Below are 24,490 nucleotides of genomic sequence, written 5' to 3'. Positions count from 1 at the left end.
TTATCAGCCCTCTAAACTGCCTTCAAGGGCGGTGATATTTAGCACTGAAAATTACAAATAAAGTTTTTGAGGTTGAATAGCAACAACTGGCCAGTGACACTGATGATTTGTTTGTCAAAACAAATTGTTATAAACTACGCAAATGAAGTCCACACACTCCTTTGAGTGAAAATAAAGTGAATCTACGCAATGCTTACATGTTGGATGGGATATTTAATGTGCGGGAAACTCAAAGTTTGAAGAACTAGGCATTTAGACAGTGGTAAGTGGTAATCTTACCTCTTTATACTCCATTACTCTTTCTCACGAGAGACATGCTAATGCAAACAAGTCAACCAGAATTTGTGTTTAGCAAGATAAAGCTTAGAGGATAGTTTAAAATCCATTTATTATTCTAAATCCATTTTTTTCCATTAACATGTTATACATTAGTGTTTACTAACCATGATTCATGTAACAGTTTAGTTTGTTAACTTTTAAATTATTTAACAACCATAAGTTATTAATACACTTTTAAAGTATTACACAAATATCTTAAAACAGGCTTGGGTTCATTTTTGTAATTTTTAAATAGAAAACATTTTAGGCATCTCTTGAAAAAGAAATAAAGCAGGCATTTAAAGCTAGAAAACAAGTAATTCCAAATTTAGTTTTTACAAAAGTTTTCAGCTTTATTGACAAATTATGGCAAACATATTTGACAAATTGTGGTTTCCTATTTAGAGAAGCTTACACATGGAACTTTATGTGTGTGTGTTTTTCTTTTTTAACAAATACAGGTTAAAACACTAAACAAATTCAGTTAGCTACATACATACAGTAGCTGCTTGTTTTCAACCCCATTAAAACAGCATTTAAAATTAAATTTACAAACTTAATATCGAACAGCTTCATCTAACTAACAGATATTAAAAGACAGGTTAAAACATCTTATCTACAACTTTATTATAGCTAGTTCAAATATCATGTTACAGTTTTTTAGCAACCCTAAACAAAGTTTTTGCTAGTTGATTGAGACTCAAAATCTGTTAACAGATTCATGCTCTTTCTTTAAAAAGAAAGAAAGGAAAAAAAAAAAAGATTACACACAACAATGAAAACAACCAAGAGAATATCATCCTACTGAATGGTTTATAGACAATGCTTGTCAATGTTTTTTTTAGTCTGTTTTATAAAATAATACTAATGTCAGTGTCACGCCAACAGTATCAGGGCAATACAAGAAATATATGGGAGCAATCATGAGCAGTTATCCCTAGAATAGGAACAAAGAAAAGGACTATTACTTGTCATGTTGCTGTTTATGTGGAGACCACAGGCTATGAATTGTCTTTGAGGTGAGGTCACAGGCGAGGAGAACCCTCAGTATCTACTATAGGGGTGCTCCCTGTATCCCCCTCGGGCTGACCTTGGTGGTGGTGCCTTCAGGCTGGAGCGGGTCATGGCCCATTCTTCTGGTGCTATGAACAAGAGAAAGACAGTAGCATTCACTTGGCTTCACAGTTATCAAAAACAGTTATTTAAGATGCAATAGCCGAAAAGAGAATAAAGGATCTTAACACTGAAGGCTCTAGACTTACTACATTTTCCATATGGTGAGATCATATGGTGAAATACAGCCACTTGGAATTAAACTTGCAGGGCATTTTTCAAAGGAGAGAAAGTTAAAGTCCATTTATTATGTGTTAAGTAGAAAGAGGAGCATCAAGGTAAACCGCCCCTCCCTAATCCTTTGCACAGACTCCTAAAAGAAACTGGATATAGGAAACCAGTGGTTCTTAGCCCTTGATTAACATAGGATTCACCTGGGAATCTTGAACCCAAACCAAACCAAACCAAAAATGACTAATGCCTATTCTCTATCTCCCAAACCAAATGATTAAAAACTCTACAGGGTGAGACCTAGGATTTGGTATTTTTTCAGTGCTTCCCTAGATGACTCAGGGTCCAACGTTGAGGTTCATTGTGCTAAACTATCCAAGTCAGTGAGAGAGAAGAAGATATGGCGTAAATTTTCAGTAGCAAATCAGTAAAGAAAAATCTTCTATCAGTTTTTCGAAAAACAAGTTGAAAAATAAAGAGGTATTAGTACTCTAGGAAAATTCTTCATTTATCTGTTAATCTGACTTCCAGTAACCTCAATGCTCTGGGACCTGGCCAACAGACAAGAAGCAAGCAGCCAACCTTTTGAGTGTTGTGGAAAATAGCTTTTTTAAAGTCTATGTACCCAAAAGGGAAATGTAGTGCTCCTTCAAAGGGCCAAGGGGTTTATGGTGGCTTAAGTGGTTCCAGAAACTAGGTTATCTGGGTCTTTCAATCAGAAAGAATTCAGTTCTTCATTAGAAAGCAGATTTTATGCATTGGGCTATGGAGGGAGGAAGTATGGATATAAGAAAAGGGATTACTAGAAATAGACACACTGACATTGACAGCTGATATACAAGATGGTGGTAATGGAAATAACTGGAAAATCACTTCAGATTGAGGCCACTGATGTAGGGCATATGCCCCTGGATAGCTCAAGTGCCTCTAAGAATGTTTTTAGCAAAAACAATAAGAAAAATTTAAATTGTACTTACTATACTATAAGGAAAGGAATAATCATCTATAATATAGAAAAATGAACAAAAGTTGGATCAATATAGGGGAAAATAGCATTAAAGGGGTGAACATTAGGTTTCTGAGGATATCCTTCATTAGGATACCTTTATTACAAATGATATCTGATGATAAATGAAAAATTACATCTCTTTCACTATTTAAGGTACATGCTTATGATTATTTCAATATATGATAGGACACAAAATAGAAGTGAGATCCTAAATAAATATGAGAAGTGTTACCTTTGGTCAGAATACAGATTTACCTAGATCAGGGGTTGGCAAACTAAGGCCTTTGAGCCAAATTTGGCCAGCTGCCTGTTTTTGTAAATGAAGTTTTACTGGACTACAGGTATGCTTACTTATTAACATATTGTATGTGGCTGCCTTCACTCTACAAAGGAAGACTTGAGTAATTGTAACAGAGACCATACTGCGTGCAAAGCCTAAAGTACTTACACACTGGGCTTTTACAAGAAAGTTTTACAGGACCCGCTCTAGATCATGTTGTCTTTCTTGGTGGGAGATTGTAGATGTTGGTCTTTTTCATGTGATCTCTTGAAGAGAGCAGTTTACCACCAAGCTGCTAGACTTTCTCAACAGAGACATTTTGGAGAAGAATTTTATGTATGTACTTGACTGGAAATAAAGAAAAGTTTCTTTGATGTACTGGAAAGGAAAATGGATCTTGTTTGCAAGCTAGAAAGTGCCTTGTCAGCCTTATAGAATATGAATTTTACACTTTGTCTATGAATAATCAAGAATATGTCAGTGCCCTCATCCTCTGGAAGTAAAATCTACCCCATTTTATTACTTTTTTTAGCAAAGGGAATGCACCACTTTTTGCTTCATTTGTTCTAGAGTGTTAAAGATCCCTGGGTTGCAATCTATGGGCTTTAGGAGCTGCAATAATATAGGTTTCAAGTTTTCCCAGGGGATGGAAGTCCTGGATTGTTTCTTAGATGCTGAATGTTCCTGCAAAACAGTGAAACAACAGCAGGCAGAGTGACAGCCATACCTGCCACATCTACCCCCAGATTTGTCGGAACTTTTAAACTGGCATAATCTTGGGGACTTGCCACAGAGCAAATGTGTTTAATGAAAACTCACTGACTTGGTTTTATTTGACTTTATCTAAAACTCCAGGGCAGCAAATTGATGGACTAAAACCTTACATCTTTTAACTGTTGACCAACATTAAAATGGGGAGTGACACTGTTCACTGCTGTATCCCCAGCACCTGGAAAAATATGCAGTGCATAGCGAATCACATAATCCACTAAATGTGGGAACTAGGAGGCATAAAGAGCTTCCAATGACAACCTTAAAAACACTAACAGTTGAGCTGAAGAAATTCAACATTAATTTTAAAAGCTCTATAAATAGGAATCTTATATACTTGTTATAAATTCAGACTTCTTACTCACTAGGGTTAGTTAGCTAAGTATCAAAAGTATTTCACTATTAGATTCAATGAAACAATCATAGCGGAGTCCTATTACAAAAAAGTGTTAAAACTTTTTTCATTGCACAAAAATATGCTCTTTCATAATTCTCTACTGGTATGTGAACTAATACTATGCTCTTTCCTCCTTGCTGAAGGCTAGGAAAATGGGAAATACTATTAGCCCAGCATAATAGTGATACTGAGCAGGGCCCTGTGGGGCTCCTGTGCACAAAAGCCTTTTGTGTCCCCCATTTCTTTGACTACAAGAAATAGGCTTCATTCAGCCTCATGGCCTTCACTGAGTTCCAAAGGGCAGATTCAAGCAGTTGTTAATTAGGGAAGGGAGAGGATGCAGAGACAAGGGTGAAATAGTCAAGAGAAACAATAGTGCAGCTTTGGGGCAAGGTCCTAGGTCCCCATCAAGGAATACACACTACAATATATTTGAGCTGTTTTGCAGATACTGAAACCCCCACTAGGTGGAAGAAGTTAATGGTTAAAGATGGTATGCTGCCCACAAGTACATAGACCCCAGACCAGTTGGAACCTGAAGGTTGATGATGTTGACTCCTACTTACCTCACCACCAACCAATCAGAAGTATGTCCACAAGCTGATCACTCCCTCTTGGAACCATTACTATAAAACTTCTCATTACCCTCTCCAAGTTAGTACACACAGTTTTGAGGGCATCAGCTAGCTGTTGCCCCCTTTGCCTGGCAAAGTGATAAAGCTATTCTTTTCTACTTCACCCAAAACTCTGTCTCTGAGATTTAATTTGATGTTGGGGTACAGAGGCTGGATTCAGCTTCAGTAGTAACCAGAAAGGCAGCTAAAATGAATTCCTAACCAGGAAAAGTAAGTTTTAGATTTTCTAAGATTCCTTACCATTAGCAGAGGAAATCAAGGATTAATTTCACTTAATTCAGATCTTGGGCCCATTGCTTACATGTTCTCAATAATAATTGAGATCAGGGAAATACTATTTCTATTTGTGCCAAATTTCCTTGGTCTATATTTTTCCTAATATCATAATGTTTATATTTAGACACACATTTAGTCACCACATTACAATACAAGCCAGCTTCTCTCAGTGAAGTTATGGTCTTTGTGTCTGGACTGGAGAGCACTGACTTGAATGTTTTTCCTTTGTCATGAATCATATAGTGTGCCATTGAGCCTTGTGTGGTCAGCTTCTGCTCACCAGAAGCTCTTGGATTACTTCTGAGATAGAAGTGATTCTTAGAAATCCAGAGGGATTCTAACTTGAGTCCATCATGGAACCCTGTACATAGGAATAGACAAATCATTATAAAGTCTTAATGATGGGAATTCTCTAAAATGTGAAGTTATAAAGGCCCAGGAATGGACTTAGAATTTATCTGTCTTCTTGGGCTTCGACTATTCAGCAGATAAAGTAGATTTAAATGTTTTAGGACTTCATACAAATTTTGGAGTCCTGGCCAAGTGTTTCTTTTCCCATGAAGGATGTCATTAAAAAAATCATTACAAACAATAAGGTTTAGAGATCTTTCTTTTTTACTTTTGGGAAATGATAAAGGAAGTAAGATTCTCTCAATATCAGGATGATTGTCATCTGAGAGGCACTAGGTAGTCTATGCATGTAAACAGAGCAAATAAATACATTATTCCTTAGAGAAGGTGCAAAATAAATGTCTGTCAAGTTGGACATTACTGGAATGGTTTACAGAATTGTGGATCTGGAAAAAGCAAATGAAGATATGAAAAATAGAGTTCAACTGACTTGATTGAATTTCCATTTCTGGGTTTCCCAATCCAGATTTTAATGTACCATATGGTATATGAATAGGAAGGAAAGGGGTCAAATAAAGCATTCATTAGATAACATTTTCTTGTTTTTTCTTCACTAAAGATCTCCTATATGCCAGTCCTTGTATTAAACCCTGCATATGAAGATAGTTTAAGGAGCCTTAAGGAGATCACAGGACAACACTAACATGAAATGTCATAGATTACAGCACAATTGTAATTGATATTTGAAGAAAATGCTGAGGAAAGCGTAGAGAAGGGAGCTACTAACTTCCATCATTCAGTTGAACTTGGATAGAACTCTAATACTGAATCATTTCAAAGAAGTAATTTTCTGAGCAAACATATGGCATAACTAAGAATTCAGGTACTGTTTAACCTATTTAAGAGAACTCACATTCTTTAAAAACTTTCCTGTATTAATTATTTTGTATCATCTGGCCTGGTTTTTTAAACTGGATTCTAAGATCTATGAAACGAAAGACTTTCTACAGTGACAAAGAAGTAGTAAGGACACCATAAATATCTGTAAGCTACATATAAATAAATGATGCTATTAACTAAAAAGGAATTTAAAAATCAGTTATGCAAAATAAGTAAAACAGGACTCATTCAGAAACACATTGTTAGAATTAGGTTATAGTGTTTTATATATTTGAAATATATCAATATTTCTTTTAAAAAATTATCCCATCTCTGGTTTTTTAAACTCAGACTGATTTTTTTTACCCAGTTCAAGTTTTACAGAATGCATAGTGTGTAATCTCCATTACATGTTAATAAGCATCATTGAGGAACATTTTACTTTGATAAAAGGGTGTAAATTACCCAGGTAACTCTTCTTGTGCATTAAATGTTACTCTAGTGACTTATAAAACTATTGCATCTCAAATACTCTGTTCTCAGCAGAATCAGGACTATTAAGTGGCATTTATTTCTCAATGTTCTCTCATTCCTGCCATGGGACTAGGTACTTTGGGGAGTATTCAGAGTGGGAAAGAAAAATCTTGATGATTTTTAAACTTGCAAAATGGTGTTTTCTGAGTGCCCCAGAGATACTATAAACATTGAGGTTGTTGGAGGGAAAAAAATGAAGCACAAGAACAAGGCACCAATTTATGAAAAGTCGGCATTATTTATCTGGAAAGTAAACTTTTAGTGCTTATCTGTCTCTCTGGAAGTAGGTTTAACATGCCACCTTCAAAATAAACTAACTTTAGAGATAGTTCAGAAAGGACATAGGGTGTCATAAAGATTACTGAGGACATAGCTCTTATGCTCACACTTTGCTAGACCTAAATAGCTAGTTGTTTATATTTCTGAGATCTGAAAAAGAATCTCAAAGAAAATTTTTAATCACACTACAACAAAAAAGGACAGCTCTTGCTATTTATTTTTTGTATACTGTAAACCAATTTGCAAAAAACACAACTATTGTAAGAAATCTAAATTAATCTCTACTATTACAATCCACTAGTGTCTTTGGTTTTAATCACTTAAGAGCATTACAGCAGGTTGATTAAAGTTCACACTGGCTCTGAGCCACTCAGTTTGTTGGGCTCAGTTAGGTTTCTCATTTCTTAGAGGGATATCTTTCTATTTAAAAGCATATTTCAAATATTTAAGTACATGTTGCTTTATGGCTATTTATTCCCAAAGAGAATATGTTAGGTTAGATGTTTTGTAGTTGCTGTTGTAACTCACTAAAATAACAATGTCCATTTTCTTTAATTTTAAAATACTTATCCTACTAAAAAAATGAAGATACTTACTACCATTACACCTTCTAGGTGTCAAGCATAGTGCTAGGCATTTTATGTGTATTATTAGCTAATAAAATTTTCTTCCACGATGGGTGTTAACGTTGTCTTCCTTTTAAAGATGAGAAAACTATAGCTCAGAAAGTTTAGTTGTTGGGAAAACCCAGAATTTTTATTTGTAATTGTCTCACCATCTTTCCACTACCCTTTTTATCTGAAAGAAGCTCCTGATTTCCACTCTCATTTTCCTTTTCTTTTCTTGGATAGAAAATAAGACAAATTATTTTACTCCCTTCTGATTATATAATAATTGGTGATTCCAGGACTTCTCTGGTGGGGCAGTGGATAAGAATCTGCTTACCAATGCAGGGGACATGTGTTCGATCCCTGGTCCTGGAAGATCCCACGTGCCACAGAGATACTAAGCCTGTGCACCACAACTACTGAGCCTGCGCGCCTGGAGCCTGTGCTCCACAAGAGAAGCCACCGTAAGGAGAAGCCCGAGCACCACAACGAAGATCCAACACAGCCAAAAATAAATAAAATTAAATCTTAAAAAAATAATAATAATAATTGGTGATTCCAACAACAAACAATTGATTAGCTAAATGAGGAGATTGTAGCTTTAATTTTGTTAGTAAAAATGTAGGCTGCTTGAAGTGAATTTGCTAAGGTGTAAATCTAGGTGTTTAAAGTGGAAGGCAGGGTTAACTGATCTGCTCTAAGCATTTTCAGATATTAATGGAATATTAGAACCTAATTGTTCAACAATTTCATCCACACAATTTGTATTGTCACTATATGTAATTGCAGAGTTTATTGTTTTAAGATGCAAAGGGTAAAACAGAATAGTACTGAAGGAGAAATATGGATGATCAACATTTCTTTTCAGAGATGAACATAATGAGTTATGTTCTAAGAAGAGTGAAATTTCAGTTCTCTATCATTTATGCTCTCTGGAAATTCAGGCAGCATCTGGGAAGCAATTACAGCTATTATCACTGTCACAAATTTTTAATTAGACATTCCCTGTTAGAAACAAGTAACACTTGAGATAACCCATTTAGAGAATAATAAAGGACTATACTCCATTCCCAACTCTGGAGTTTTAAGACACACATGACAGGTACTCAGTAATTACTTATTGAATAAATTAATTAAATTTAAATATTTTACATCTTCATTTTGTACCCAGAAAGAAAACATAGACCTCCCTCAGATGGATCCCTTCAGTTTGAATGGAAGTCCCATGAGTCCTATAGCCAGGCATGCTTTTGAGTTCTAGTTCTGCCTCTTTCTTGTTGAAAGGCCTCTTTGGCAAGTCAGCAAGTCTCTTCATCTACATACTGATGGCACATTTTAATTGTCAGAAACCATTCTGAGCTTCTGACATGCATATCTAAATCCCTGTGAGACATTTCCTCAAGTGTCTCAAACTCAACTTTTTTCAAAACTAAACATCTTTTCCTCCATGCTACTTAATTCTCTAAGTTTCCTATTTCAGTGAATAATGCTATTACATACAACTTACCTAGTTATACATCAAAAACCCTTGACATCTTCTCAGTTTTGCTCAATAGATATAAGCGATCATCAAGCTTTTTCTTTTCTTCCTTAATATGTTTCACTCACCCATTTCTTCCTATCTCCACTAATCCTATTCCATGGCAAGCCATTATCCTCTTTGCCCAGAGTACTCAGCTACCTTGCTATCTTTTGTGTTTTTCCCTGATTTTAATCATATATACATATATATGTATGTATATATGTATATATATGCCATAATGTATATGTGTTCTATTGTACATATGCATACATGAGTATATATATATTCCCTACTGTGTGTGTGTATATACATATGTGTGTATGTATACATTCCCTACTCTTCTCCACCTTCTTGAGAGAGGAACTTGTCCAAATACAATTGATTAGGCCTGTTCAGTTGCTCTTGTAGCATACTCAAGATCAAGTCCAAATTTTTTAACAAGGAATTCCACACAAGGCCTAACATGGTCTGAACCTTGACTTCATTTTAGACAATTAGAGTTGATGACTTTGGTGATCATCTAAAGTACAAGTATTCTATGTTGCTTATTGAAAAAAAAAATTCTTGTGTTTCAAAATACAAGTAATGTTGCTGATAAATTTAAGACTTTAAAATCTTTTTCTCAAAAGGAAGGTCATCTTATTTTTGCATGGAAATGGACCAATTAGGAGAAGGTACCAGTAAAACAAACCAGTTTAAGGTTTCAAGTACAAAAGACCCAAACTTTAGATACCTGTTAAATTTTGGCAAATGAATGATTTCACTTCGTTTAATATACTGAGAAAAAGGTTACATTTTCCCTAACAATGAGTAAATGCTTATTGATTAGATTTTTTGATTACTCACTATTTTGATTCATTTTAAGAATGATGATGATTTCTGGTAGTGCTCCCACAAGCCAGAGATGGGTTGGGTCTTTGGGACTTTTGAAGTGCTTCTCTTGGTTACTGGGGAACTTGTCCTAAATACCAAAATTTTCCTCAGAAGTGGTGAGATCCATTTTAGTCCTTGAAGATATTCTTAGGTGAAGTCCCTAAGCGGCTTTTGAAAGTATGTATTTCCAATTGGCTATCTGGACCATGAAACAAATAAAATCTATCTCCAAAGTCCAATCTTAACATAAACAACAAATATGAATGTTTAAAATGTGGTACATATTGAAAATATAAATGGGTAAATTCAGAAAGACAGTTGATAAATATATGAATAATCTATAATGAGGAACATTGTAGAAACTTTGAGAAAAAATTCTGAAATACATTTGTGGCCCAATAGTTCGTGCTTGATATTTCTCGATTAACTTAAATTCAGCACAATGGAATGTGTGTCTGTGGCCATGGCTGGTTTTTATAATATGAGAATTAAATCCTCTTCCAGTTTCTTTTTTCAGTCTAGATTTGGAAATCCTGGGGCCATTTTTCTTAACTTTACTGCATTTTTATACATACCCTTGTTTAGTACCCCCAAACTTACTTCATGTATATACCTAATTTCCAAATAACAGTGTGGTTTTGCAATTTTATCTTCTGTGACTAAGATTAAGTTATTTGAATTATTGCTATTCTGTAAGCTCCAGGAGGGTTAAAAAAATGCCCAACAAACTTAAGGCTGTGCCAAGAAAGCATTCCAAGTAGTTTAACATGCAGTGAGTGTTTTTTACAAGCTTGTATATTCCCCAGTGAGGCCACCACGATTTGAAATAAGACTCACACTGTAATTTAAATATGCTGTGATTAGTATAACTCTCCTCTCTTTGGTGGTGGTGCTATTTATTTTTATTTTATTTTTTAATTTATTTTTTTACTTTTTATTTTATATTGGACTATAGATGATTTACAATATTGTGTTAGTTTCAGGTGTACAGCAAAGTGATTCAGTTAAATGTATACATATATCTATTATTTTTCAAATTCTTTTCCCATTTAGGTTGCTACATAATATTGATCAGAGTTCTCTTTGCTATACACTATGTCCTTATTGGTCATCCATTTAAAATATAGCAATGTGTACATATTAATCCCAAACGCCCTAACTATCCCTCCCCCTCACCCATCCCTATGGTAACCATAAGTTCACTCTCTAAGTCTATGAGTCTGTTTCTATTTTGTAAAAAATTCATTTTTATCATTTTTTTAGATTCTGCATATAAGTGATATCATACGATATTTCTCTTTCTCTGCTGGACTTACTTCACTCAATGTGACAATCTCTAGGTCCATCCATGTTGCTGCAAATGGCATTATGTCATTGTTTTTAATGGCTGAGTAATATTCCATTGAATATATATACCACATCTTCTTTATCCATTTCTCTGTTGATGGATATTTCAGTTGCTTCCATGTCTTGGCTATTGTAAAGAGTGCTGCAGTGAACATTGTGGTGCATATATCCTTTCAGACCATGTTTTCCTCTGGATACATGTCCAGGAGTGGGATTGCAGGGTCATATGGTAGTTGTATTTTTAGTTGCTTAAGGAACCTCCATACTGTTTTCCATAGTGGCTGCATCAATTTACATTCCTACCAACAGTGTAGGAGGGTCCTCTTCTCTCCACACCCTCTCCAGCATTTGTTGTTTGTGGATCTTTTGATGATACCCATTCTGCTGGGGTGAGGTGATATCTCATTGCAGTTTTGATTTGCATTTCTCTAATAATTAGTGATATTGAACATCTTTTCATTTGCCTCTAGGCCCTCTGTATGTCTTCTTTGGAGAAATGTCTATTTAGGTCTTCTGCCAGTTTTTGATTGAGTTGTTTGTTTTTATGATATTAAGCTGCATGAGCTGTTTGTAAATTTTGGAGACAAATCCCTTGTCGGTCACATCATTTGCAAATATTTTCTCCCATTCTGTGGGTTGTCTTTTTGTTTTGTTTATGGTTTCCTTTGCTGTGCAAAAGCTTTTGAGTTTACTTAGGTCCCATTTGTTTATTTTTGTTTTTATTTCCGTTACTCTGGGAGACAGATCAAAAAAGATATTGCTGCGATTTATGTCAGAGAGTGTTTTTCCAATATTTTCCTCTAAGAGTTTTACAGTATCCGGTCTCACATTTAGGTCTTTAATCCATTTTGAGTTTATTTTTGTGTATGGTGTTAAAGAATGTTCTAATTTCATTTTTTACATATAGCTGTCCAGTTCTCCCAGCACCATTTATTGAAGAGACTGTCTTTCCTCCATTGTATAGTCTTGCTTCCTTTGTTGTAGATTAATTTACCATAGGGCATGAGTTTATTTCTGGGCTTTCTTTCCTTTTCCATTTTTGTGCCAGTACCATACTGTTTTGATGACTATAGCTTTGTAGTATAGTCTGAAGTCAGGGAACCAGATTCATGCAGCTCCATTTTTCTTTCTCAAGATTGCTTTGGCTATTCGGGGTCTTTTGTGTCTCCATACAAATTTTAAGATTTTTTGTTCTAGTTCTGTGAGAAAATGTCATCGGTAATTTGATATGGATTGCATTGAATCTGTAGACTGCCTTGGGTCGAATAGTCATTTTGACAATACTGGTTCTTCCAATCCAAAAACATGGTGTATCTTTCCATCTGTTTGTGCCATCTTCGATTTCTTTCATCAGTGTCTTATAGTTTTTGGAGTACAGGTCTTTTGTCTCCTTAGGCAAGTTTATTCCTAGGTATTTTATTCTTTTTGATGTGATTCTTTTGTTTCCTATTGAAACAAACAATAGAATTGTTTCTTGAATTTCTCTTTCTGATCTTTTATTGCTTTTGTACAGAAATGCAACAGATTTTTGCATATTAATTTTGTATCCTGCAACATTACCAAATTCATTGATGAGCTCTAGTAGTTTACTGGTAGCATCTTTAGGGTTTTCTATGTATCGGATCATGTCACCTGCACACAGTGACAGTTTTACTTCTTTTCCAATTTGGATTCCCTTTATTTCCTTTTCTTCTCTGATTGCCAGGGCTAGGACTTCCAAAACTATGTTGAATAAAAGTGGTGAGAGTGGACATCCTTGTCTTGTTCCTGATCTTGGAGGAAATGCTTTCAGCTTTTCACTGTTGAGTATGATGTTAGCTGTAGGTTTGTCATATGTGACCTTTATTACATTGAGGTAGGTCCCCTCTCTGTCCACTTTCTGGAGAGTTTTTATCATACATGAGTGTTGAATTTTGCCAAAAGCTTTTTCTGCATCTATTAAGATGATCATATGGTTTTGATTCTTTGATTTGTTGATACGGTGTATCACACTGATTTCTGGTTATTGTAAAATTCTTGCATCACTGAGATAAATCTCATTTTATCATGGTGTATGACCCTTTTAATGTATTGTTGGATTCAGACTGTTAGTATTTTGTTGAGGATTTTTGTGTGTATGTTCATCAGTGATATTGGCACGTAATTTTCTTTTTTTGTGGTACATTTGTCTGGCTTTGGTATCAGGGTAAAGGTGGCTCATAGAATGAGTTTGGGAGTTTTCCTTCCTCTGCAATTTTTTGGAACAGTTTCAGAAGGATGGGTGTTAACTCTTCTCTAAAAATTTGATAGAATTCCCCTGTGAAGCCATCTGGTCCTGGACTTTTGTTTGTTGGGAGTTTTTAAATCACAGTTTCAATTTCAGTGCTTGTGAATTGTCTGTTCATATATTCTCTTTCTTCCTGGTTCAGTCTTGTGAGATTGTACCTTTCCAAGAATCTGTCCATTTCTTCCAGGTTGTCTGTTTTATTGGCATACAGTTGCTCATAGTATTCTCTTATAATCCTTTGTATTTCTGTGGTGTCTGTAGTAACTTCTCTTATTTCATTTCTAATTTTATTGATTTGAGTCCTCTCCCTTTTTTCTTGATGAGTCTAGCTAAAAGTTTATCAATTTTCTTTATCTTTTCAAAGAACCAGCTTTTAGTTTCACTGATCTTTGTTACCGTTTTCTTCACCTCATTTATTTCTGCTCTGACCTTTATGATTTCTTTCCTTCTACTAACTTTAGTTTTTGTTTGTTCTTCTTTCTCTAGTTGCTTTAGGTGTAAGTTTAGGTTGTTTATTTGAGATTTTTCTTCTTTCCTGAGGTAAGATTTTATTGCTATAAACTTCCCTCTTAGAACTGCTTTTGCTGCATCCCAAAGGCTTTGGATTGTTGTACTTTCATTTTCATTTGTCGCCAGGTACTTTTTGATTTCCTCTTTGATTTCTTCAGTGATACATTGTTGTTTAGTAGCATATTGTTTAACCTCCACGTGCTTGTGATTTTTACATTTTTTTCTTGTAGTTTATTTCTAATCTTATAGCATTGTGGTCAGAAAAGTTGCTTGATATGATTTCAATTTTCTTAAATTTACCAAGGCTTGCTTTGTGACCAAGCATGTGGTCAATCCTGGAGAATGTTCCATGTGCATGTGAGATGAATGTGTATTCTGCTGCTTTTGGATGGAATGTTCTATAAGTTAAGTCCATCTGGTCTAATGTGTCATTTAAGGTCTGTGCTTCCTTACTGACTTTCTGTCTGGATAATCTGTCCATTGTTGTAAGTTGGGTGTTAAAGTCCCCCACTATTACTGTGTTATTGTCAATTTCTCCTTTTATGGCTGTTAGTATTTGCATTATATATTGAGATGCTCTTATGTTGGGTGAATAGATATTTACAATTGTTATATCTTCTTCTTTCATTGATCCTTGATCATTATGTAGTGTCCTTCTTTGTCTCTTGTAATAGTCTTTATTTTAAAGTCTATTTTGTCTGATATGAGTATTGCTAGTCCAGCTTTCTTTAGATTTCTATTTGCATGGTATACATTTTTCCATCCCCTCACTTTCAGTCTGTATGTGTCCCTAGGCCTGAAGTTGGATCTCTTGTAGACAGCATATACACATGTCTTATTTTTGTATCCATTCAGCCAGTCTTTGTCTTTTGGTCGAAGAATTTAATCCATTTATATTTAAGGTAATTATCAATATGTATGTTCCTATTGCCATTTTAATTGTTCTGGGTTTGTTTCTGTAGGTCTTTTTTCTTTCCTTCCTCTCCTCTCTTGTGGTTTGATGACCATCTTTATTGTTGTGTTTGGGTTACTTTTTATTTGTCTGTGTGTATCTATTGTAGTTTTGGGGTTTGCTGTTCCCATGAGGTTTTGACATAGCAGTCTATATATGTACAAAGTTTTTTAAAGTTGCTGGTCTCTTTCCCACCTAGAGAATTTCCTTTAGCATTTGCTTCAATGTTGGTCTGGTGGTGCTGAATTCTCTTAGCTTTTGCTTATCTGTGGAGCTTTTGATTTTGCCATCAAATTTGAATTAGAGCCTTGCTGGCTAGAGTATTCTTGGTTGTAGGTTCTTCCCTTTCATCACTTTAAATATATCACCCCACTCCCTTCTTGTCTGCAGAGTTTCTGCGGAGAAATCAGCCAATAACCTCATGGGAGTTCCCTTATATGTTATTTGTTGTTTTTCCCTTGTTGCTTTTAATATTTTTCTATGTCTTTAATTTTTGTCAATTTGATTGCTATGTGTCTTGGCTTGTTCCTTCTTGGGTTTACCCTTCCTGGGACTCTCTGCTTCCTGGACTTGAGTGACAGTTTCCTTTCCCATGTTAGGTACATTTTCAGCTATTATCTCTTCAAGTATTTTCTCAGGACCTTTGTCTCTCTCTTTTCCTTCTGGGACCCCTATAATGTGAATATTGGTGTGTTTATTGTTGTCCCAGAGGTCTCTTAGACTGTCTTCATTTCTTTTCATTCCTTCTCCTTTATTCTCTTCCATGGTAGTGATTTCCACCATTCTGTCTTCCTATTCACTTATCCGTTCTTCTGCCTAAGTTATCCTCCTATTGATTCTTTCTAGTGTATTTTTCATTTCAATTATTGTATTGTTCATCTCTGTTTGTCTGTTCTTTAGTTCTTCTTGGTCTTTGTTAAATATTTCTTGCATCTTCTAGATCCTTGCCTCCATTCTTTTTCTGAGATCCTGGATCATCTTCACTATCATCATTCTGAAATCTTTTTCTGGAAGTTTGCCTATCTCCTCTTCACTTAGTTGTTTTTCTGGGGTTTTATCTTGTTCCTTCATCTGGAACATATTCCTCTGCTATTTCATTTTTTCTAACTTTCTCTGATTGTGGTTTCCATTCTGCTGGCTGCAGGATTATATTTCTTCTTGCTTCTATAGTCTGCCCTTTGGTGGATGAGGCTGTTAAGAGGCTTGTGCAAGCTTCCTGATAGGAGGGACTGGGAGTGGGTAGAATTGGGTCTTGTCCCTCTGGTGGCAGGGCCCTGCTCAGTAAAACTTTAATCCACTTGTCTGCTCATGGATGGGGCTGTGTTCCCTCCCTGATAGTTGTTTGGCCTGAGGCAATCCAGCACTGGAGCATGCAGGCTCTTTGGTGAGGTTAATGGTGATCTCCAGGAGGGCTCACACCAATGAGTACTTCCCAGATCTGTTGCTGCCAGTGTCTTTGTCCCTGCAGTGAGCCACAGCCACCACCCCCACTTCTGCAGGAGACCTTCCAACACTAGCTGGTAGGTCTGGCCCAGTGTCTTATGGGGTCACTGCTTTCTTCCCCTGGGTCCTGGTGCACACAAGACTTTGTGTGTGCCCTCCAAGAATGGAGTTTCTGTTTCCCCCAGTCCTGTGAAAGTCCTGAAATCAAACCCCACTGGCTTTCAAAGCCAGATTCTCTGGGGACTCCTCCTCCTGTTGCTGGACCCCCAGGCTGGGAAGACTGATGTGGGGCTCAGAACTTTCACTCCTGTGGGATAACTTCTGTGGTATATTTGTTTTCTAGTTTGTGGGTTGCCCAAGCAGTGGGTATGGGATTTGATCTTATCGTGATTGTGCCCCTCCTATCATCTTGTTGTGGCTTCTTATTTATCTTTGGATGTAAGGTGTCTTTTTTTGGTAGGTTCCAGCATTTTTTTTTTGTCAATGGTTGTTCATCAGTTAGTTGTGATTTTGGTGTTTTTGTCAGAAGAGGGTAAGCTCACATCCTTCTACCCCACCATCTTGAGCTAATCAGCTGGTGCTATTTATTTTTAAACTGTCTAGTCTGTTTAACCCCTACCCTGCACATTTTACATGTTATCATATTTAATAATAGCTTGATTCTATGTGTACTATTGAATTTCTAATTATCACCCTTTGATTATCATCCCTTACAAATTGCATATGTAGTTTGAAATTTAAACTTATATTTTATTCTTGACTCTGCTGTACAATATCTTGCTGCTGTAGACAAATAAAGGTAAGCTCTTAATATTTTAAATTAAGTATGTAACTTTCTTCTCTCTTTGGAGTAAAGATCCCATCTAAATAAAAAGGAAATAAATAACCCAGTTAGAAAGATTTCCAAAAAAAAAAATGGCAAATGATAATTGGACACAATGTAGAAGCTTCTCTGACGTGCGCCAAAAACAATACTTCAATTATTGTTGAATAAAATTCTGAATTGATCAAAACCTGCAGAATTCGGTCATAGACCTTTTCTTTTGAAATGCATGTAAGGGCTTTATGAGAAATAATGCAAGGAAGAATAAGAATGATGATATAAAATAATATTTTATGATCCTCTTCTCAAAGAAGTCCAATAACGTCTTTAATTCAGTGAAGACAGTGGGCTTGGTGGCATACCTTTGTAGACAGAGACTGAACCTGTAGTTTCTGGATTTCCTTACACACGCCACCCCCACCCCCACTCACAACATCTGTCATTTCTATACTTGATAATAGAAATGAGCCCAGATTGTATTCTCAGACCAACTACAAGTTTTGGGAGTTAAAAATACAAATCAGACTTTAAACTCAGCAGAATGCTACCTTGGCTGCTTGACCAGCTCTGGCTCCCTCTGATTTTGCCCCACAAGCCTCTGCCTGCTTTCTCAGATTGGTACCCTCATCTCAACACCTGTGTGAAAACAATTTTGGCCACCTTTGTCCCTGGTTACCACAAGGTAACCTTTAAACTCTGGAATTTCCTAGAGTAATTGGAGTGTCTTGGTTATGAATGGTGGACCCCTCTGACCACACCTGACCTGATAGTTTATGCTAACAAGATGACTCAGGATGGGGGGTGGTCATGCTAGAAAGACCAACTATGAGATTAGAGGGTTTGGGCTTTTACCATGTGATACCAGCCCACCCTGGGGAGGATAGAAGGCTGGAGATAAGATGATCTAATCATTCATGCCTACATAATAAAACAATGATAAAAAAACTCTGGGCACTGAGATTTACATAAACTTCCCTGGTTGGCAATACTTTTGATTGCTACACATCAATGTTGCCTGGAGGATAACACTGCCCTGAAGGTTTTGAAAGCTTCACATTTGGGATCCTTCCAGACCTTGCCCTACGTGTCTCTCCCTTTGCTGGTTTTGCTCTCTATCTTATTGTTATAATAAAGTTAACTGTAAGTATATCACTTTCCTTAGTTCTATGAGTTATTCTGGCAAATTATCAAACCTAAGTAGGTAGTGGGAACCTCCAAATTTGTAGCCAGCTCGTCAGAAGTAAGGGTGACCTGGGGTAACCCAAACTTGTGTCTGTGTGTAAAGTAAGGACACTTTTGTGGAGAACTGTGCCCTTAACTGGCGAAGTTTGGCCTGACTCTGGGCACCCACTCTAGTCTCTTTGTTTGCTCTTCCTGGTCTTCTCAACAACCTGAATCTTAGCTCTCTGCCCATGACTGGACCTATCCCTGCTGGAACTTCCAAACGCTGAAAGCCTCCTGGGTGTCTGTCAGTCCCCTGAGACTGAGGGGGCTGCCCCTGAAATCTTCCTTGACAATGACCAGACACCAGAGAGATTGACCTAATTTTTTTTTTCTTCTTCTTGGCACGTCTTACAACTGAGCTAAATGTTTGATAAGGTACCAGTATAAGTAATTTGTTCAATACAAAAAGACATCAGTTATTAGTCATCAATAATTATAATTACATTTTCAACTGGCATAGTTTTTCAGCAATTCATATATATCAGTTCCCATTGAGTCATTCAATAAATTATAACATATTTGATAAATGAAGTGTAGCACATTTATTTCAGAACAATGTATCTTAGTCTTTATTTTTTTTAATCCATGCCCTCTTTTAATAAACATAAAATCTCCCTAAACTCTGGAAATTCTATGAAGGTACACTAAGGTGGCATAGCTCCTGTATATATATCTTCCTAGTTGGTGTATTTCCACGTTGGCAAGAAAATGTTCTCCCAGCTTTTAATTTTGTACTCTATACTTTGTGTTTCTTAAAAAAAATATTTTTGTACATTCAAAATACAAATCTATATCATATTGAATATATTTTTTGTACATGATCAGTTCATTCCAAGATTCTGACAATAAATCACTCAACTTTTGCCTCCCATTCAGTTAAAATGATTGTATTATTAACTCAGCAGAAAGTTAAGTAATGAAAGAACTTTCCTATGACTTGAGTTATTGGCTCAAGAGAGTTGTTAAATGCATGTGGATTATAATTTTTTGTGGACTTTCGATTGGGTGAATTTTAGACAAAATCAAATTTGAGATTTAACTGTTTAAACACACTTGTTCAAAAAGGCACTAAGTTTGTTCAAAAAAGGGCTATATTTTATTTTCCATTATTTAAACTTATAGTTGTTTTTTTTAATGAATTTAAAATGCCTGGTTCTATAACACAATGTTTATTTATAAAATCTCCACTGTTCTAAAAGTACACTGTACATAACTTGTGTGTTGCCTTCAAGAATGCAGATGGCTGGCACAGTTTTGACCTTTCATATTAAGACTGTAGGCCGCTTATCAGCATGCTCCCATGTATCCATCTAAAACTTATTCTCAACCAGAGCATCCAGGAAGACCACCCAGGAACTTTTAACTGGTGCCTAGCTCTCATCTTCAAAGATTATGATAGAGCTGAATTGGGATGGTAACTGGACACTGGTATTTCTTCGAAATTCACCAGGTGATTTGAAAATGTATAATTAAGGTTAAGAATCTCTGATCTAAAATACTGAAATGCCGATTCCAGTATTACCTAAAATTGTTGAACTCAGGAGTGCATGATTCAAAATAAAATTGAAACCACTGTTAAGTACATCTAACTTCAAATGAGCAATGCAAGCAGTGAAGTGGTGGTGCCTTGCTCATTTTGGCTGTTTCTTGCTGAAGCAAGATAATCTGAATTTATTATCAAAACTAGCAGGATTAGATATCCATTTCATTGCAACCTCTGAAATAGTAAAGAGCAGAAAATTAGCTTCTCCTTAAGGTAAGTTTACAACTGGATATTAAAATACTTCAGAAGCACAATTTCTTTAGTTCTTCTTTCATTAAAAATAAAGTTTAGGGCTTCCCTGGTGGCGCAGTGGTTGAGAATCTGCCTGCTAATGCAGGGACATGGGTTCTCACCCTGGTCTGGGAAGATCTCACATGCCGCGGAGCAACTAGGCCCGTGAGCCACAACTACTGAGCCTGTGCGTCTGGAGCTTGTGCTCCGCAACAAGAGAGGCCGCGATAGTGAGAGGCCCACGCACCGCGATGAAGAGTGGCCCCCGCTCGCTGCAACTAGAGAAAGCCCTCTCACAGAAATGAAGACCCAACACAGCCAAAAATAGATAAATAAATAAATAAGATTACATTAAAAAAATTAAAAAATAAAGTTTAAAAATCTATATTAAAAGTTAAATTGAATCAATCACAGTGATATTTTTCTCAATATTTCTCAATAACAACTTCGATATTAATCCTATGATAAATACTTTGTATACACTACTATTAAAAATGACTGATAAATTCTTGCCCATATTAAGAAAACTCATCTCCATTTGTAAAATCAATTTCCTCAAATTTCTATTTCTATTTACTATTGCAAATGAACTGTGTTTGCTCTTGAATAACATGGTGGCATGATTGCCAGGTAGCTTCATTTTCCTTTGCTGTTTTCACAGCTTAATCAAAGCAGGGCTTATTTTCACATGGGGATAATAATCATTCCAGTTCCTCATCACAAAATGAATGCATTTGTGTTCTGCAATCAACTTGAAGTGAGGCACTCAAATGCCCTAGAATAGGGTACAAAAATTCTTTTTGCTTTCATTCATTTCAAGACAGTGTATTAATATTACCCTCCTTGATTCCACACACCTGTCATCTAAAATGTCACTACAGAATAGACCTATAATTAGCTCTTCAGTTCATACATTAAATACATTTTAATAAACAGCTCTCTTCTCTGAGAAGAGAATATTACTGTCCATTCTTAGCTATCAATCTCAGATTAGAGGGTGTTTCTTATTTGAAGTATTGATAAGACATGCTGATCTGTGCACCCTTATTGAATTATGAGCTATTCAGACTTATCCAAAACAATTATAATGACTCTGATAAGGTAGGAAATATTTTAAAACGGCAAAAACTGATTTGGGATTTCTGTAAGTCAAATATTCATGTTCCAAAATGAAGTTTAAGTTATCAGAAATTTAATTCTTAAATATTAATTTAATAATAATTTAACATCAATGAAATGTTTAATATTCATAATACATTAAATAATATAAGTAAATTATTTTATATTATATTGTATATATGAAGTAAATATAATTGTATCATATTTTCATACTAATATTTATTTAAAATACTTAATATTTAAAATTTTATATTTACATCATTGTAAGAAAATGGTTTAATATTCAATATTAAATTGTACAAAAATAATTTGAATAATTTAATTGCAATGAAGCCCAAAGGGATACATGATATTCACAGAAGTCAGCGTATTTGTTACTTTACCATGAATTATGGGCCCAAAAGAGACAAATACAGTTTCAATCTGGTGACACATGAAACATGATGTATAAAGATTCAGATTGAAGTGTCACACTGAATGACTGGATTTTTACTTCTACTGGTTTATTTCAAACTATTTTTGAAGGAATCCTGAATGAGAGATTCCATCCATGAGTCTTTTGAATGCAGGATACCGTTCTTCTGGAGAGCATTCCCTGTTCCTCTCCCACAGCTCTTTCCTCAAGCCTGAGCAGCAGAGGAGGTTCTGGGGCAGCTGATTGTGAGCCTCCTCACATACTGTCTAAGTCTGGGTGTTGCCAAGAAACTGAGAATTGGGGCTGTTTGTTTTATAAAAATACAGATCTGTATCCATGACACAACCAAAATGTAACAGAGAGGAATTAGTAATTCAAAATATAAGTGAATAAGCAGAGATGCAAGATTTACATTTTGGAGTAAATGTTATTAATTTAAAAGATTGTGCACAGTTCATTAAAGATAAGCTACAAATGGATACTTGTTAACATGTGAGGTATGGAAAATTAGTGAAAAACATCAATCTGTAATTGACATGAGTGGGTCCTCAAATCACTGCTCCACATGCATATTTAAATGTTATCATCTGCCCATTTGGACGTGACAGGCTGAGCAACCTATGGAGCAAGAATCCTGAACTTAAAGTTCCCTTTACATAATCACCTAGTACTAAAATCTGAGGGCATATAATGCATATTAATTTAATTAGGCTTTATGATGCTGAGCTCTTACTATTTCTCATCATTTGACTTAGTCCTTTTTCTATTTTCTGTATAGAATATGGGAACATGGACCCTCCCCAAATTTAAACCTCATGACTATATGGATTGACATGCAAGCAGTTTCTTTATTTTCTGGTCATATAAAAGGAGTGTCCCTTTTCAAATATACATATTTATGGTTAATTATAATGGCACATATGAAAATATATTAAATTCTGCATTTTGTCAAGGTATTATCCTAAGGATTAAGAACTGAAAAAAGAAACTTTTATTTTATGGTGGAAAAATCTTATAGGAATTTTTTATAAAGCAGTCTATATTGTGTTTTCTTTTTAAATAAGATGTGTATCATGATAGATTTAAAAATTGGTAAAATATATAACAGTAAAGAATGAGTAAATATAGGAGTGTAATTTAAATTTCCTTTTTTAACCTAAATTTTCTATAGTGTATGTGTATTATTTTTAGAGTAAGAAAAAAATAACTTATTTTTAGATTAATCATACCTATGTATCCACTTGTATTTCTTAACACCTGTGGCAAAAAAAAATAAAAAAAAATTCTAAAAATATATAATTACTTTCACATGTGCATCATTTAAAACAGTCACTTTTGTTCAGAGTTCCTGACTGCATTCTGTGGCCCAGTGTAGCAGAGATGAGTCACAGTGAGCAGAGAGGATTATGGGGCAATGGAAGGGGCCCTGGGCTGCTGGTGGAAGGGGCCCTGACTTGTGAGCAGCCTCCTTGCTGAACTCCACTGTTTTCTATGAGCTGCACCACGAAAAAATGTTGCAACGTGTTGTTTAGATTTATTTGCCTCTGTCCCTGGAATGTCACCTCCTGACCCCAACAAAATAAATAAATAAATTCTTTCTTGAATAATTACCCTTCTGACATGAAAATCAAGAAGCGCTTTCCAAATCAGAATGCATAGAGGGCTGATATATCAACACTTACAAAATGAAATCATCTTGAATGTGAAGTGTATTCTTGAATTAATGCTTGCTCAATGATGCCAGAAAATGGCCACAGGTCCTGGTGGCCAAAGAAAAAGTCAAGACCCTAAAGCGAAGTCTACTTGTAGGCATAAATGTGTCTAATCTTTCAACATTAAGAATATGGCCAATTTGGCTGAAATTTTAGGTAATAAAAGTTATTACTTAAAAATTCCTGCCTAATATAATTCTTACTCTGTCCAGACAGTCAAACCACTATCCACATTTTATTCGTTACTTTATTGAAAAGATTTATCAACTGCTTTCTGTGTGCAGAGAATTGCTTGTTGGTAAATTTTAATTTAACCCAGAATGAAAGCTAGTGCTTATGAGCAAGTGTAGCTTATAAAGTGATAGAGCTTGTTTGTCTCTAGACTTGGCAGCAGCAGAAGAGCTAAACACCCAGGAAAGCACACAATAGGTGACAGAAGTGAGCCAAGCTCTCCTTACGATGACTCCTGCATCTCCATTAGAAGGTCTGAGAAGTAATAGTTTGTATTCACACATTTTTCCCTATTGCCTTAATTACATGGCATTAACATTTTAAATGTAAATAATTGAGAAATAGATGGCTTACATGGGAAAAGAATCTAAAAAAAAAAAAGTGGATATATGTATATGTATAACTGATTCACTTTGCTGTACACCTGAAACTAATAAAACATTGTAAATCAACTATACTCCAATAAAATTTTTTTTAAAAAAACAAGAAAGAATAAAGAAATATGACAACTAAATGCAATGTGGTACTCTGGATTGAACCGTGGGACAGAAAGAAAATATTGATGGGAAAAGTAGTAAAATCTAAATAAACTCTGGAGTTTAGTTAAAAAAATAAAAAAAGAAATCTCATACCCTATTACCAACTATGCAGTCAGATA

General features: G+C 35.4%; 1 protein-coding gene across 1 annotated transcript in view; it reads right to left on the bottom strand.

Moving 5' to 3' along the window:
• Positions 1 to 1,289: 1,289 nt before the first annotated feature.
• The window catches only part of KHDRBS2 (KH RNA binding domain containing, signal transduction associated 2), a 720,740-nt gene continuing 697,539 nt past the window's right edge, over positions 1,290 to 24,490 (bottom strand). The window contains exon 9 of the mRNA XM_059937548.1: positions 1,290 to 1,460. Within this exon, the coding sequence (XP_059793531.1) occupies positions 1,363 to 1,460 (98 nt within the window). The 3' untranslated portion in view covers positions 1,290 to 1,362. The remainder of the gene's footprint in view (positions 1,461 to 24,490) is intronic.

Source organism: Balaenoptera ricei, chromosome 11 (assembly GCF_028023285.1).
Source record: "Balaenoptera ricei isolate mBalRic1 chromosome 11, mBalRic1.hap2, whole genome shotgun sequence".
In the NCBI taxonomy this organism is placed as follows: domain Eukaryota; kingdom Metazoa; phylum Chordata; class Mammalia; order Artiodactyla; family Balaenopteridae; genus Balaenoptera; species Balaenoptera ricei.
Note: the sequence above shows the minus strand (reverse complement) of the source record. Positions and strands in the feature narration are given on the sequence as shown.